The following is a 13699-nucleotide window of genomic DNA, read 5'->3' as shown; positions in this document are numbered from 1 at the left end:
GTATGCGTGCAAGTGCACACGTGTGCATGATGCATGCATGAGTATAAGACTGCGCGTACATGTAAGAGTGTGCGAGTGTGAGATGTGTGTGTGCACATGAAAGAGTGTACGTGAGTGCATGCTAGGTTGTGGGCGCACGTGAGAATGAATGTGTGCTTAAGTGTGTGCATGCATGTAAGAGCATGTGCATGTGAGACTGCATTAGTACGTGAGTGCACACGTGCATTAGTGAGTGTGCATGCATGAGTGCATGTGCATAAGTGTGTGTGTGCGCTTGCCTGTGAGAGTACGTATGTGAGTGTCTACACGAGAGAATGTGTGAGTGCCTGTGTGCCTGAGTGCACATGAAAGTGTGTAAGTGCGTGTGTGCGTGCATATAAGAGTGCATGTGCTTTGGCCCAAGACACGCAAAGCGTGTGTTCTGCTACCAAGCTACAACCCTGGCAGGGTAGATTTATTTTACTAAGAGAACTTGGTCCAGTCTTGGCATCTGAAACTATGGAAAATTCTAGTAGCTTTATTTAAAACCTACAAGCTGGATTATAAGAAAAATAAACTTGCTTTCCGCTCCTCTTGTCTAAACCCTGAACGGAACACGCAGCCCCCGCTGGGATGTCAGACGCTGAAGGACCCCGCCCCGCCTGGGCCCTGTCCGGTGGCAGCCCCCGGCGCTGTTCCAGACAGGCCCTGGGCCAGGACGAGCAGCCAGGAAAGGCCTGTGTGTCCGGATCACCAAGGGGCTGCTGGGCGCCTCCCTGAGGCCCAGCTTCCTATAAAACGCAGCAATTCTGGAATTATGTGAAACAGAACCTGAAAATCTACAAAGCCACAGAAATCACATTCCCCAACTACAAATCACGAAGATTCCATTCACTACAGTAGGTCCTCCGTTGCTTTCACTCAAAAGGCTTTTTGTACTAATTTAGTTTTGTTTTGGATGGGAAGTTTAGATCAGCCAATCTGTTAAAAAGATTTTACCATGAATGTGCAAACGTTCTGCCAGGTGGAAAATCATTCAGTCTCCCTGGAGAGGGTCTGCAGTGGGCGTGAGCCGCTTCTGCTGAGATCTTTGTCCCGGCTCTCTCGGGCCCCCCGACTCTGTGTCCCTCCTGCTCTGTCCCCCATCTGTTCCCTGCTCTGTCTCCATCTCACTGTCCCTCTGACTCTGTCCCTCTGACTCTGCCCCGACTATGTCCATCTGACTCTGTCCCAGCTCTCTGTCCTCTGCTGTCTCCATCTGTGTCCCTCCAACTCTGTCCCCCCATCTCTGTCCCCAGTTCTCTGTCCCGGGAACCTCCAAGCCAGCCAATCTTCCCCTCCCCGGTCCGCAAACCCTGTCTCCCTCTCAAAAGGCATCTCCTGCACATCGGGGCCAGGGACCCTGGAAACTTCCGGTGAGGGGGCATGAGGGGCCAACAGTGCTTTAAGTCCCCACACGGTGCCCCGTGCTGAGTGTCAGGAGCTGCTGTTCAGGAAGGGACACAGCCACACTCCATCCTGGGGCGAGGGAGATGCCCAGCTGAGGGCCTAGGGGAGGTCACAGTGGTGATAACCTGTGCTGGGGCCTCACCTCATTCCAGGGTGCCGGCGACAAAAAGTCCCTGCAAGGGGGGGTGTCACATCGCCCAGGGTGACACAAACTGTCCCCTAAAGCAGGGCCTCCAGCCCCCGCCAAGAGCCAGCAGAAGACGACTCGGTCCTAGAGAAGCAGACCTGCCCGCACCAAGGGAACCTCAGATGGACCTGCTTGCCCACACTGGAAGTGGGGGTCCAGAGCTTCAGCCAAGCCCCAGGGGACAGTCACAGGGCATGGGTCCAGCACAGCCTGGGGGATCGTCACAGCCTGAGGGACCATCATAGTTCGGGGGACTGTCACAGCCCAGGAGACCGTCACAGTCCAAGGGACCGTCAGAGCCCGAGGGACCGTCACAGCCTACGGGACTGAAACGTCAAAGCCCGGGGAACCATCACAATCACAGCCCAGGGAACTGTCACAGACCAGGGGGACCGTCACAGGGCCACCAGCAGGCACCTGGCATCTGGAGGTATGCCTGGCTGGGGAAGTAGGCGGGTGAGTCCTGTCACACTTCAAGCTGCTGCTGGGACCAGAGAGAGGAGGCCCCGATCCCAGCGGTCCAACTCTGGAGCAAGCGTCAGAGTGGGGAGTGCGGGGGGAGCCCAGGAGGAGCCCATGGGGGCCGCGCTTGGCCCAGGCACACCCCCAGCTGCTACAGGCCAAGTCCTTGCCCAGACAGGCGATTGGTTCCCGCCGTGCCAGTCTTTGTGCCCTGGTCAGGGCTAGCGAGTGCTCCCCAGGGGAGAGCGGACTCCGGCCTTCTCTGTGCGACACCTGCACTCTTCCAAGGGTGGCACGGCCGCAAGCCAACATGCAGATGCCCACCCCCAGGACGAGGCTCTCCAGCTTGCCGCCTTGGGTCAGGCCTAACAGGGCAGCTGCGGGCCCTTCCAGGGGGCTCCACCGCCAAGATGCTCGAGTCGGGCTGTGACCAGTGTCTACCCAGGCCCTTCATCTCTCACTGGGAGGCAAGAGGGCTCCCGAGAAGGCTTCAGGGTCCCAGGGCAATTCCAAGTGGTACTGGGCCAGGCAAGTGGACACTCAGTGCCCGGCCACACGGGGGCCCCCAGGACCACAGCCAGCAGTGCTAGTGTCCGACCACTGGCCCACGACCCCTGCTGTGACCACCAGAGCAAGCTCATCACCTTCCACGAGCCCTGGCCACCGAGACCAACCCAACAGTGCCCACACCAGTGAGCCTGGCCTCAGGGGCCGACGTCATAGGACGTTCGCCCCAAGAGGGTCCAACAGGGGACAAGCGCCGCCTCCCAGACGGACACAGACAGACCCTCCGTGCGTCCAGGGGGCTGAGTTTCAGGCTCCGTCACTGACGCCCAGCCGCACACTGCACAGTGAGAAGCTGCCATGTGGAGACAACCCTCCCCCCGTTGTCAGCCCTTGGCCCTGACCCAGAGCTCCCCAAAAGGAAATAAGGACGACTCATTTCCTCTGACGTGAAAGGAGCATGAGCTCATCCCACGTGCGCTGGGGTAAGGTGAGGGTGACCCTCAGGACCCCAAACACCAAGTCAAAGCAAGTATCCGGGACCTCACAACTGCTCCAGGGTCCACCCGCATGGACACAGATGGGCAAAACGCAGAGATGGGCCAGCGACAGGACAGCGGGAACCCGGTTCTGTGCATAGCACCAAGAGTCAACCCTGAGCACTGCCGGGGGTGGCCCATTCCTGCCTTGAGGGCCCAGTCCAGATGGACAGAGTAGCTGCCCACCCAGGGGCGCAGCAGCAAGGAGGGGCGCGAGCCCCTGCCACCACACAGGGCCACTGGGGCCAGGCAGTCGAGGCACTGCTGGGAGGCACTTCTCCGGGTTAGTGCTCTCTCGGCATTGGGCACCGGTGCTGAGGCTGCGCCTAGGATCACCTGCTCCGCGACATCTCTGGGCCAGGGCAATCCAGGGTCTCCCTCAGCAAGGCCAAGGGGCTCCTCTGGCCTATGTCCCCGCCTCTGCTCTCGGCTCTCCCTTCCTCCTGAGCTCCTTTCAGTTCTCCTGAGTTCTTCCTTTCTCCGGCCCTCCTCTGCCAGCCCCATGCAGCAACTGACACCCAAGGGTGCCCAAGACACCGAGACTTCCAGGGTCTCCAGCAGCGACAGAGCTGAGGGGGAACCGTGGAGCTAGAATCCATACTGAGTGTTAGGAAAAGGCAACAGCTCCCAGGGCCTCACGAGAATGTGCATTCCAGGCTGCAGAACCACAAGCCCAGGGCAGCAGGGGCCATCAGAGGCAGGGACACGGGCCAGCAACACAGCCAGGGCTGCCCCCTCCCTTGGCGAGAGAGGAAAGGGCACAGCAATGGGGGGCGTCCAGGGATGGGGAGGGACGGGCAGCGGCTCCGTCCCAGCCAGAGCCCATGAGCCCACAGCTGGCAAGGCTGCAGCACGGTGGGGAGGCGAGAGCTGGCAGGCGGGCATGTGGCAGGTGCGAGCAAGGGGCTGTTGGCGGGAACCTACCTTCCGAGTTGAGGGTGATGAGGGTGACGTTGTTCCCGATGCTCTGGCTGCCGGCCTGCCCGCAGTTGGAGACGCAGTCGCTGGCCTCGGAGCCACTCTCCCCGTCCTCATTGTGACTGTCCTCCTGGCCCGGCACCTTCACCACGATGGTGTTCTGCCGCCGCCCGGGCACTGTGCTGCAGGGAAACAGACACACGCGGGGCGTCAGCGCGGCCCCCAGGGCCCCGGCCTCAGATGGGCCCTGCCGAGTCTCGAGCTGCACAGATGGTGAACAGCCTCACACCTAAGACTGTCGTGAACCAGCAGAGAAACGCAGCCTCCGGGCCTGGAGACACACCCCAGAAACAGGTCGAGTGGGGGAGCTGAGCCGGGACCCAACCAGCCCCACTACCAAGCTGCCCACGCAGGGCTCAGCCTTCCCGCTGCGTCGCCCCCCCCCCGCCCCGTCCCCACGGTCAGTGTCATCCTGGGAACATACCTGACAGGTCACATGCCACCTACTTCCCCACACCTTCCAACCTCCCGCCCAAGAGGGAGGTGGCACGGGGGCTCATCTGCACAGACACCTGCCCGCGGCACCACGGCCCTGCCGAGTGCGCCCAGCCCTGCTCTCGTCCCCCTCGAGAGCAGGCGTGCAGACACGTGACAGCAGCCCGCTGCCAGGGAGGGTGCTGGCCACGCCCGAGTCCCAGAGGACAACGGCGTGAGGGACAGCCGCCTGGAGCTGGGGCCTGCTGCCCCGCCCCCAGCCCAGGGAGTGCAGGCACAAGGCCGGCCCTGGGACGGGCACTGTGGCAGGGGTGCTACTGACTTGCTGACGACACTTTCCAGGGACTCCGCAGCCCTGCCGCACAAGGGGTCTTCCATCTTGGCTACAATGGCGTTCTGCCGGTCATTGTTGAGTATGACAGTAGTCTGGGGCACGACGCTATGGAACAAAAGAATCACAGAGAGAGAGACCTTAACAGCGGCACTCCAGAACAGCGGGCCCAGTGCCCGGCAGCACGCAGGGCTGAGACAGGCTGATTCCTGACGCAGCGGACAGCTGGACGGGGGCCACGCGTGTCTCGAGACTCTGAAGCGTGTACGACAGGCAGCCGGTCACTGACAGCCCTTGGAACAGCACTACTCCTGACAATGGGGACAGGCCACCACTCAAGGGAGCCTGAGGCCATGGTTACCCAGGCACTGCCCGGGGGCAGCTACCTCAGAGGAAACCAGCCCAGCAGGACAGACGTGCCTGGCCCACTTCTACCAAGGAGGCTGGCACCTGCGGAGACAGACTCCTGGGCACAGTTATAGGAAAAACTCCGCTTTCCTGCGAGACATGTGGACACTGGACCCGCTAGCCCTGGAGAAGGAGCGGGGAGGCTACCAACAGCACCAGGAACCGCAGGAACTCGGGGATTCTTGGAAGTAAGAGCACTAACTCCCTCACTTTTGTCCCAATTAACCTCCTTATTCTCTGACCCCCCCAGCTCAGCCTCCCAAACCCCCTCGATCCCCAGGTCACTGAGGTGACCTCTGACTTTCCATGGGCCCCTGCAGGTTTCCCTAAGCCATGGATTCTCAGGCTGACTCAGGAGGCAGGGGGGTGAGCTGGCCTTTCCGCTAAGTGCATTCCATGGAACGCAGTGCCGGGCCCCAGACACGCTCCGACCAGTCAGTGCACGAGCCACCTGGTGGCCTGGACACTCTCAGGCCTGTGCAGGGCAATGACAGTGGGAGAGGACGGAGAGCATTATGGCCAATGACCAAGGTCCACTGGAGATGAAAGAGCAGGGAGGGGCCACTTCGTGCGGCATCTCCACCGCCAGACAGCGGGGCAGCTGCTGCCTGTCCTTCCCTGTCCCGATGCTCGTCCACGCACGATGCCCACCCTAGGAGGTGCCGCTGACAGCTGGTGGCTGCCGCTCAGGAGACACGGGTGCAGCACTGCCGAGAGCAGGGCCCCTCTGCTTTCCCAACACCACCCCGAGAGCAGGCATCCAGCACAGCACCACGAACGCAGCGACCAGGGTGACCATGGTGACCATCCACTGTCCCAGGGAGTGACCGGAGCTGGCTGTGCGAGGCACCCCCCTCTGCATCACACACCCGGCCCCACCCCTGCCGCCTGCACGGTTCCAACGGCCTCTGACTCCCTGGGGCTCTCTGGAGACGAGCCGGCCCACGAGGGAAGCTGAAGGGGACCAACAGGACACAGAAGCCCCAGCCCTGTGCCGCCAAAGGCACCACCTCCCCTGCGGCCCCTGACGAGCCCATGCACTGGCGCTGGTCCTGGGCCCTGGCCTGCTCGGACCACCCAGGGCTGTGCCCTTTCCTGGCTGATGCAAAGTGCTCGTCCCACACATCGTGATGGCGGGCACCACCATCTGGTCCTGGCACCACTCACAGGCTCCCTCTCCCACAATTCTGACATACTCAGGGAACGTTCTGGAGGGGCACCAGAGCCCAAGAGTGCCCGAGCACAGGGCAGGGTCCTGCCTGTCTGCGCAGCCGGGCCCCCGCCGCGAGTCTCTATTCCAGGGTCGCGGCGCCTCCACGGATACGCTCACACAGGGGGCGTCTGCCTCAAGGGTCTCTTGGCCATGACACTGCTCATCGGCCCCACCGTGTGAGAAGCAACCTTCCTTCACAGGGCCAGCTCTGGAGTGCGCACAACTGTGCGACAGTGGCCGGGGACCTCTTCCACTCACCAGCGACCTAGACGTTGGCCCATTTCTTGCATAAAAGCGCTCATCCCCTCAGGTCCCTCTTCCACACATACAGCCCCACACAGGGCTCATCTGCTGTCCCTACACACACCATCAAGTCACATCTGCACCTGAAACCAGGGAGTTTAGGTGAACGCAAGGGTGCGGGTTTGTGCTCAAGGCAGTCCATACTCAGAGTTGTGCTCGCAGGTCTGTGCCTGTGGAATCTGTGCTCACGAAGTCTGTGCTCATGGAGTCTGTGCTTACAGAGTCTGTACTCATGGGAGTCTATGCTCACGGTGTCTGTGCTCACAGAATCCATACTCGTAAGAGTTTGTATTCGCGAAGTCTGTGCTCGCGGAGCCTGTACTCACGGGAGCCTGTGCTCGCAGACTCCCCTACACCCGAGTTAAAACAAGGCGAGGACAGGAGAGCGCAGAGCAGGGGCCTGGCCACCCCGCACCCCCAGAGGCTGCAGGCAGCCAGGCGCACTCCCTGCCTCCTGCTGCTCCAAGAATCCGTCTGTGCCGAGCCGGCAAGGAACCTGCACCCAGCGTCAGGGGTGCCAGCAGGGGACAGAGTCACTGTGCTTCACCCTGCTGGCATTTCCCAGGAGGCCACAGGCTCTGGCCGTGGGGCTGGCCACGCCTCAGCAAGTGCCGCTCAGTCCCTGGCATGGCCCCTCTCCAGGTCTGGCCTCCCCTTCCCAGGGCTGGGACAAGGGGTCCACTCAGAGCCTCTGACTCAAAGCCTGTGGGACGCCACAGCTCCACCAAGTCACACAGGTGAGCTCAGCTGGGCAGGGACACGAGCAACTTCACGAGACACGAGGACTGCCCCAGGGGAGGTGCGGCCTCTCCTCTTTGAAGACTCTGTTGGTCCCTTTCATCCAAGGACACGCACTTGCTGGACAGCAGTAGGGGCACAGCTGCAATGACCCCAGGACTAGGAGCCTGCCAGCTCAGAGGGCCTGAGGGTCTGTCTGCAGGCGTGCAGGGAAGAGGCTCCAGGCCAATGCGCAGAGCCCACAAGGGTGCCCAAGAACATGGCCAAGACCACGGTGTCCACCCACCAGACAGTTGAGGAGCCAGTCGGGAGAAGCCCTCGCTGTGGTGCCATGCAGACGGCAGGTGGGGAAGGCAGCGAGCCGAGCACTCAGGGCAACAGACCGTGGCTGAGAACCTGCCCCTCTCTGGGGTCCCTTGAGGAAGGACCCTGGACATCTGCGTCCGGAATGGCAGCTCCAGTGTCCACGGGCCAGTGCCAGTGACCAGCAGGTCGGGGCTCAGCTGGGGGCCAGTGCAGGAGCAGACGCAAGTATCTGGCTCACCGACTGCTAACGTGGACTGGCACTGCGTGACTCAGAGCCCATCTCACTGCACGGGGGGCACCCCCCTCACTCACTGTCTACAAACAGGGCCTTTCTGGTTGAAGCGACCATGTGTTGGGGGGGGCAGGTGCCACACCTTTGGCCAGAGGACCCCACCCTCTTCTTACTCTCCGAGGCAAGGAAACAGCCCGAGCCTCACCACACCCAGGAGATGCCCAGGTCACCGCCAGTTTCCGCCCGTGGCCTGGGTCTCTCCCCAAACAAGTTCTGGAGACACAAACTCCAGAACGTGACCCAATGGGCCGTGTCTCTCCGCAACAAGGGGGAATCCCACCGGAATCGGAGGGGAGTGGGGTGTGGGGCTGGGGACCAGGCAACTGTCTCCGATGCACGAGGCCAAGGCTGACTAACAGACTGCCAGGGCCCTGCCTCCCACGAGCACCCTGGGCTGATGGGGTGCGCCCACCACTTGTGCCCCGCAGGTGATGCCTTGTCCAATCGAGTGCTGGAAACGCCTGACCCTCACCCTGTGCCAACCCCCACCACGCGCCGCGCTCTCCTGCCCTCCCTGGCTCTCTGCGTCGAGCACTCGGCACTCACTGATCTGGGAACACGGCACCGAGGGGCGGGAGAGGCCCCGCGGGCAGCAAGTGTGTGGAGGATAGTGTAGATGGCAAAGGCCAGTCCACCCTGCTGCAACTAGCACTGCCCAGCTCCCAGGACCCCCATCCCTGCCCAGGCTCAAGGGGTCACCCCTAACTGGCACCAACGTGCCACTGCAGCCCACACAAAGCAGAGCAGATGCTCCCCTGCAACGGCATGTGCTCACGTGGGTTCCCACCTCAGCCCCGTGTTTCTGTCCACCTCCAGAGCCAGCGGGCTGGCCGCTCCAAGCCGAGGCCTACGCCGCTCGAGCACTGTTGGAAACAAGCACAGCTGAGCATCCCTGGCCTGGAGCTTCCAGACCAGGCCCTGATCCGTGGAGAACCCAGGCCCAGCATGACAGGCTCAGCAGAGAATAGCAAGCCCTCCTCGAAAGGGTAAAGCTGGAGTGACAGACACACGCCCACAGCACAGCAGAGCAGACAAACAGGGTCAGCCGAGGCCTGGGGCTCAGCTTCAGACAGGCCGAGGTCTCAGAGCCGCCTATGTCAAAGATCCAAGAATGGCCTCCCTGGCCGGCTCAGGGCGAGCCAGACTCTCACCGAGGCGACAGAGCTGCGAGACCTCGCGTGTCTGAGGGGACAGCCCGTGGGGACAGCGGCAGGGACAGCCCGGCCTCACCATCGCACTTTGTTGCAGGTCTGTGTCGCGCCGAGTGGGGAGCCTGCCACCATGGGGACCTGGATGGGGCTGTGCTGCTTATTGGTGACCAAGTCCAGCTTCTCCTCCAGCGACTTGCACGTCGCCTCCAGAGCCTGCAGCTTGGCTTCGATGCTGTCCAGTCGCAGGCATATTGTCTGGTTAATGGAATACAGGAAGGACTGGAAGGGAGAAGGCGAGCGTCAGGAAGGGCGGTGAGCGCGGGGCTCTGCAGTCCACCTCCCTCCACATCCCTGAAGGCCACAGCCAGCCGTGCGGCCTCAGGTGCTACCGCGTGACTCGGCACCCTCACCCCCAGCCCAGGAAACCACGTTCCCCCCCCCAAACAGACCGGGCCCCCGGCACTGCAGCCTGAGCAGGTGGCTCTGTGCAGACGGGAACAGCAAGCCTGCCCCCTGGTGGTCACTGCAGTCACGCCGGAAAGCAATGCCAAGTTCCACGGCACCAAGTCCACCCACTTCAAGGGATGGGACAGCCAGGAAGGCACTTCACTGGCCACCACTGCCGTCCCCCTCGGCCCCAGAGCCTGATGGAGTTCGGGAGCACTGGGGAGGGCATGAGCACCACAGATGTCACCAGCCGAAACATTGCATAGGGGGATGCTCTGTGCTAGGCAGCTGAGGGCACCTGGGAAGGGACCTGGGGCTCCTCTGGCTCTGCCCTGTGCGCCACAGTGAAGGCAGCGAGGGCCTGCAGTGCATGAGAAGACCAGCCCCCAAACCCAGAGCCACATCACTGCAGGGGACAAAGCTCAGGCGCCACGTGCCAGAAGCCATCTGTGTCTGGTTGCAGGGCTGTCTTCTCGTGCTGCTGAGAGCGCAGCCCGAACACAGTGGCCACCTCTCTGTCAGACAGGAGACTGAAGCTTCAGTTCTAAATCTTCCCTTGCTTGGAGTTTGCACTGCGTCTCCGGCAGCGCGGCAGTGAATGCCATGGGAAGTCATGCAAGGGTCCTTGCCTCTCTGGCAGCCTGCATCCCGTGTGATGGCCCACATCTCACTCTGCACGACCCAATAAACAGGACCAGACACCAACAGTGGCCGGCCGACCCGGCCCTGGGGTCCCCGAGACCCTTCGACTTGCCAAGTACTTCAGCACCTGTGACAAGCATCAGCTGCACGGGCCACCACGCTCCCCAAGTCCCCAGCTCAATCCACACCGACTCCCCCCTCTGCATGCTGCTGGCTGCCCACACCTCACGGTCGCAGGCTGGGCTACCGGGGGCAGTGTCACATGCGTGCTAGGACCGAGTCCCTCAGCAGCTGCGCTAGGAGACACGCCAGGTGGCGCAGGGAGCACAGCCCACTCAGACGCCTGTCCCTGCCATACAGAGGAAGAGCCCGCTGCTGCGCAGACCCAGGGCAGCCACCACGCAGCCATCCGCTCACCTTTATTGACGGGTCCTGGCAACTGATCTCCAGTCGCTGGCGTTTCAGAGACGGCTCATCTTCATCGTGGACAACGTGATTCTCCAGAACAACTGAAACCACAGCAAAAAGGCAGCTGAGCCCTAGGCGTGGGACCTGAACACCAACTCGAGAGGACATGGTGAGTGCAGGGTCTGTGTGTGTGTGTGTGTGTGTGGACACAGGAGGACATGGGGAGCGCAGGGAGAGTTTGTGTGGACACAGGCAGATACAGGAGCGCAGGGTGTGTGTGCATGTGTGGACACAGGCAGATACAGAGAATGAAGAGTGTGTGTGTGTGTGTGGACACTGGAGGACACGGGGAGCAGAGAGAGAGAGAGAGAGAGAGAAAGAGAGAGTGTGTGTGTGTGTGTGTGTGTGTGGACACTGGAGGACATGGGGAGAGCAGGGTGTGAGTGTGTGTGTGTGTGTGTGCGCGCGCATGTTTGGACACAGGAGGACATGGGGAGTCACACACATGTGCACGGAGCATCAGCGGCACAAGCTCCCTCTACCGTGGCTGGCTCTGTACCTGGGTGGTCAGGACTCAGGTCTTCCACGGCGATCTGCACCACATCCGCCAAGTCCTGTTCCGACATCATCCAGCCCAGATGTGTGGCCACAGCCACACAGCAGAGAACAGACTCAGGGATACGGAGGCTTTTCCTCCTACAAATCAAACACGAGAGAGAAGGGTGTTGGCCACGGCCACTGGTGAGAGAATCGCAGCCACGCAGCTGCCAGCGCAGACAACAGTGTCAAGTGCCAGGTTCTTCAGGCGCCAGATGCAACAGTCCAAGAGAAGCTCCGTCTGGCTGCAGACCCCGCTCCGGCCCAGTCCCCGACGCACAAGCCCTCCCCTTACACCTCCAACTCTTCTTCCTGCACCCGGGCCTCGGCAGGCCCCAGCCCATTCTGCTGGTTTTCCACCTCAGACCCTTCCCAGATCCAGCCCAGTCCCACCGAGGGTGAAGGCAGCTCCCATGGGGGGCAGCCCTAAGAGCCCTGCAAGGCCAACTCAGCACAAAGAGCACTTGAAATGAAGTTCTGAGGAGCCGGGATTCGGCACACCTGAGATCTGCCAACGTAGGGTGAGGAGTGTGTGGAACCTTCCTCAGAGCCCATGTGCTGGAGGGCAGGGAGCGAACACAGCACAAGGTCCCGAGGAGGCGACTGGACCCTCCCTTTCAGCTGGGAGCCAAGTGACAGCTTCTCTGCTGAGCAGATCCTAGCGGCACGTGGGCATAAGCAGGTCTCACTTGTCCTGTCCTGGAAGCAACAAAGTCGATCTCCTCTGTCTGGCTCAGAATGCTTACGAGTAGGAGCTGCAGGACCCGTAGAGCCGAGCTGTGTCACAGACCTTCCTGCACAGAGTAAATATATGGCCCAGGTCCAGGAAGGACGGACCCCACCAGCCGGCACGTGCGCATCCCCAGTCCCAGGACGGACGGACCCCGCAAGCCGGCATGTGCGCATCCCCAGTGTCCAGGTTTCCTGTGGGTCTGTACAGTGCGGAGGGTGGGCGGCTGTGCGCACAAGTCGCCTTTGTGCAGTGCAAACAGGCCGCAGACCAGAACGGGGACGGGGGGGCGGGGTCAGCAGAAGGGCAGGGCTGATGCACGCCAAGCTCAAACCACTGAGTCCCGCAGGAGCATGTGCAATCCTGGTTCCAAAGAGGACTTTCAGGTGCAGCCAGACACAGGGGCACGGCCCCCAACGAGCACAGGAGAGGCTGCATGAGTGCCACGGCCAGCAGCACAGGAACCCCAGCGAGGACCCCTGCGTGTGTGCGTGCAAGCCCGGACAGCCCCGCAGCCTGCTGTGTGACCTGGAAAACACAAATGAAGCCCACAGCCTGGTGTGCGTGACTCTGGGTTCACGGCACGGACCCCAGCCCCAAATGGCAGGGGGGGCCACAGTGAAAGGCAGCCCATCTCCTGCCTGGCCCCTGGACACTGTAGCCACAGGCCAAGCCTCACTAAGAGGACACAGCACGGGCTGGCACCGGCCGTGTGCACTGTCCTCTCCCGTGGGGCTCCTGGACATCTCAAGGGATGGCAAGAGCTGGATGAGAGACCCAAGACACAGGGAGTAGCAGACCCCACCTCCTGGCCGCCTGCCAGACCTTCCCAAAAGCTCAGCCCGGAGCCCACGGTGGGGCCCCCGGGCTGGCAGTCTCCCAAGGGCAGCTGGAAGTTGGAAAATGCCCAGTTAGGCTTCTCTCTGGCCTCCAGCCGCTCTAAGCCTGTCCCAAACACACACCCTCACCTCGCTCTCCAATGAGAACTCCACAGTCTCCATGGCCTACTAAAAGGGTTCTGTGGCGGGGCTGGAGCGATAGCACTGCAGGTAGGGCATTTTCCTTGCACGCGGCCGACCCGGGTTCGATTCCCAGCATCCCATCGGGTCCCCCAAGCACCGCCAGGAGTAATTCCTAAGTGAAGAGCCAGGAGTAACCCCTGTGCATTGCCAGGTGTGACCCAAACAGAAAAACAAAAAGGGTTCTGTGGCATCGACGGTCACTGTGGACAGCAAGAGGATGGCAGGACAGCCCAGAAAGGCCCCGAGCAACAAGCCTCAGGAAAGGGGTGCAGGGAGATGCACCCCTGTCCCCGGGAGAGCAAACTGACCATTTCCCAGAGTCCAGAAATACTAGCATGGCAGGAACAAGGCGAACGCCCAGTCACGGGCTCCAGCTGGAACTGCGAGCTGTGAGTGACGGGAAGGAAGGAAAGTCTCTTCCAGGCTGCAGAAAGGAGCCTCCCAACCTGGCCCTGGCAGCAGGCACGAGTCACCACGTGACCAGAGTGCAACCATCTCCAGCAAACGGGGGCCTGCCCAGTGTGCCTGTGTGCATGCGTGGCTAAGCACATGTGCCGGTATGTGTGTGCAATCCCACA

General features: G+C 61.7%; 2 protein-coding genes across 5 annotated transcripts in view; both read right to left on the bottom strand.

The window, feature by feature from the left end:
• The window catches only part of JPH3 (junctophilin 3), a 111082-nt gene that overhangs the window by 36233 nt on the left and 61150 nt on the right, over window positions 1-13699 (bottom strand). The gene's annotated exons all lie outside the window — the stretch shown is intronic.
• Window positions 1-13699, bottom strand: part of BANP (BTG3 associated nuclear protein) — a 38140-nt gene that overhangs the window by 13127 nt on the left and 11314 nt on the right. Inside the window, exons 1-6 of one of the 4 annotated variants that reach the window (XM_056136985.1) lie at window positions 11979-12104; window positions 11332-11468; window positions 10782-10873; window positions 9355-9554; window positions 4856-4972; window positions 4045-4220 (exon numbers count right to left, since the gene is read on the bottom strand). In XM_056136985.1, coding sequence (XP_055992960.1) covers window positions 4045-4220; window positions 4856-4972; window positions 9355-9554; window positions 10782-10873; window positions 11332-11401 — 655 coding nt within the window. In that variant the 5' untranslated portion in view covers window positions 11402-11468; window positions 11979-12104. The other 3 variants (XM_056136986.1, XM_056136983.1, XM_056136984.1) reach the window with 3 other exon arrangements.

Source organism: Sorex fumeus, unplaced genomic scaffold, assembly GCF_029834395.1.
Source record: "Sorex fumeus unplaced genomic scaffold, SorFum_2.1 ptg000122l, whole genome shotgun sequence".
In the NCBI taxonomy this organism is placed as follows: Eukaryota; Metazoa; Chordata; class Mammalia; order Eulipotyphla; family Soricidae; genus Sorex; species Sorex fumeus.
Note: the sequence above shows the minus strand (reverse complement) of the source record. Positions and strands in the feature narration are given on the sequence as shown.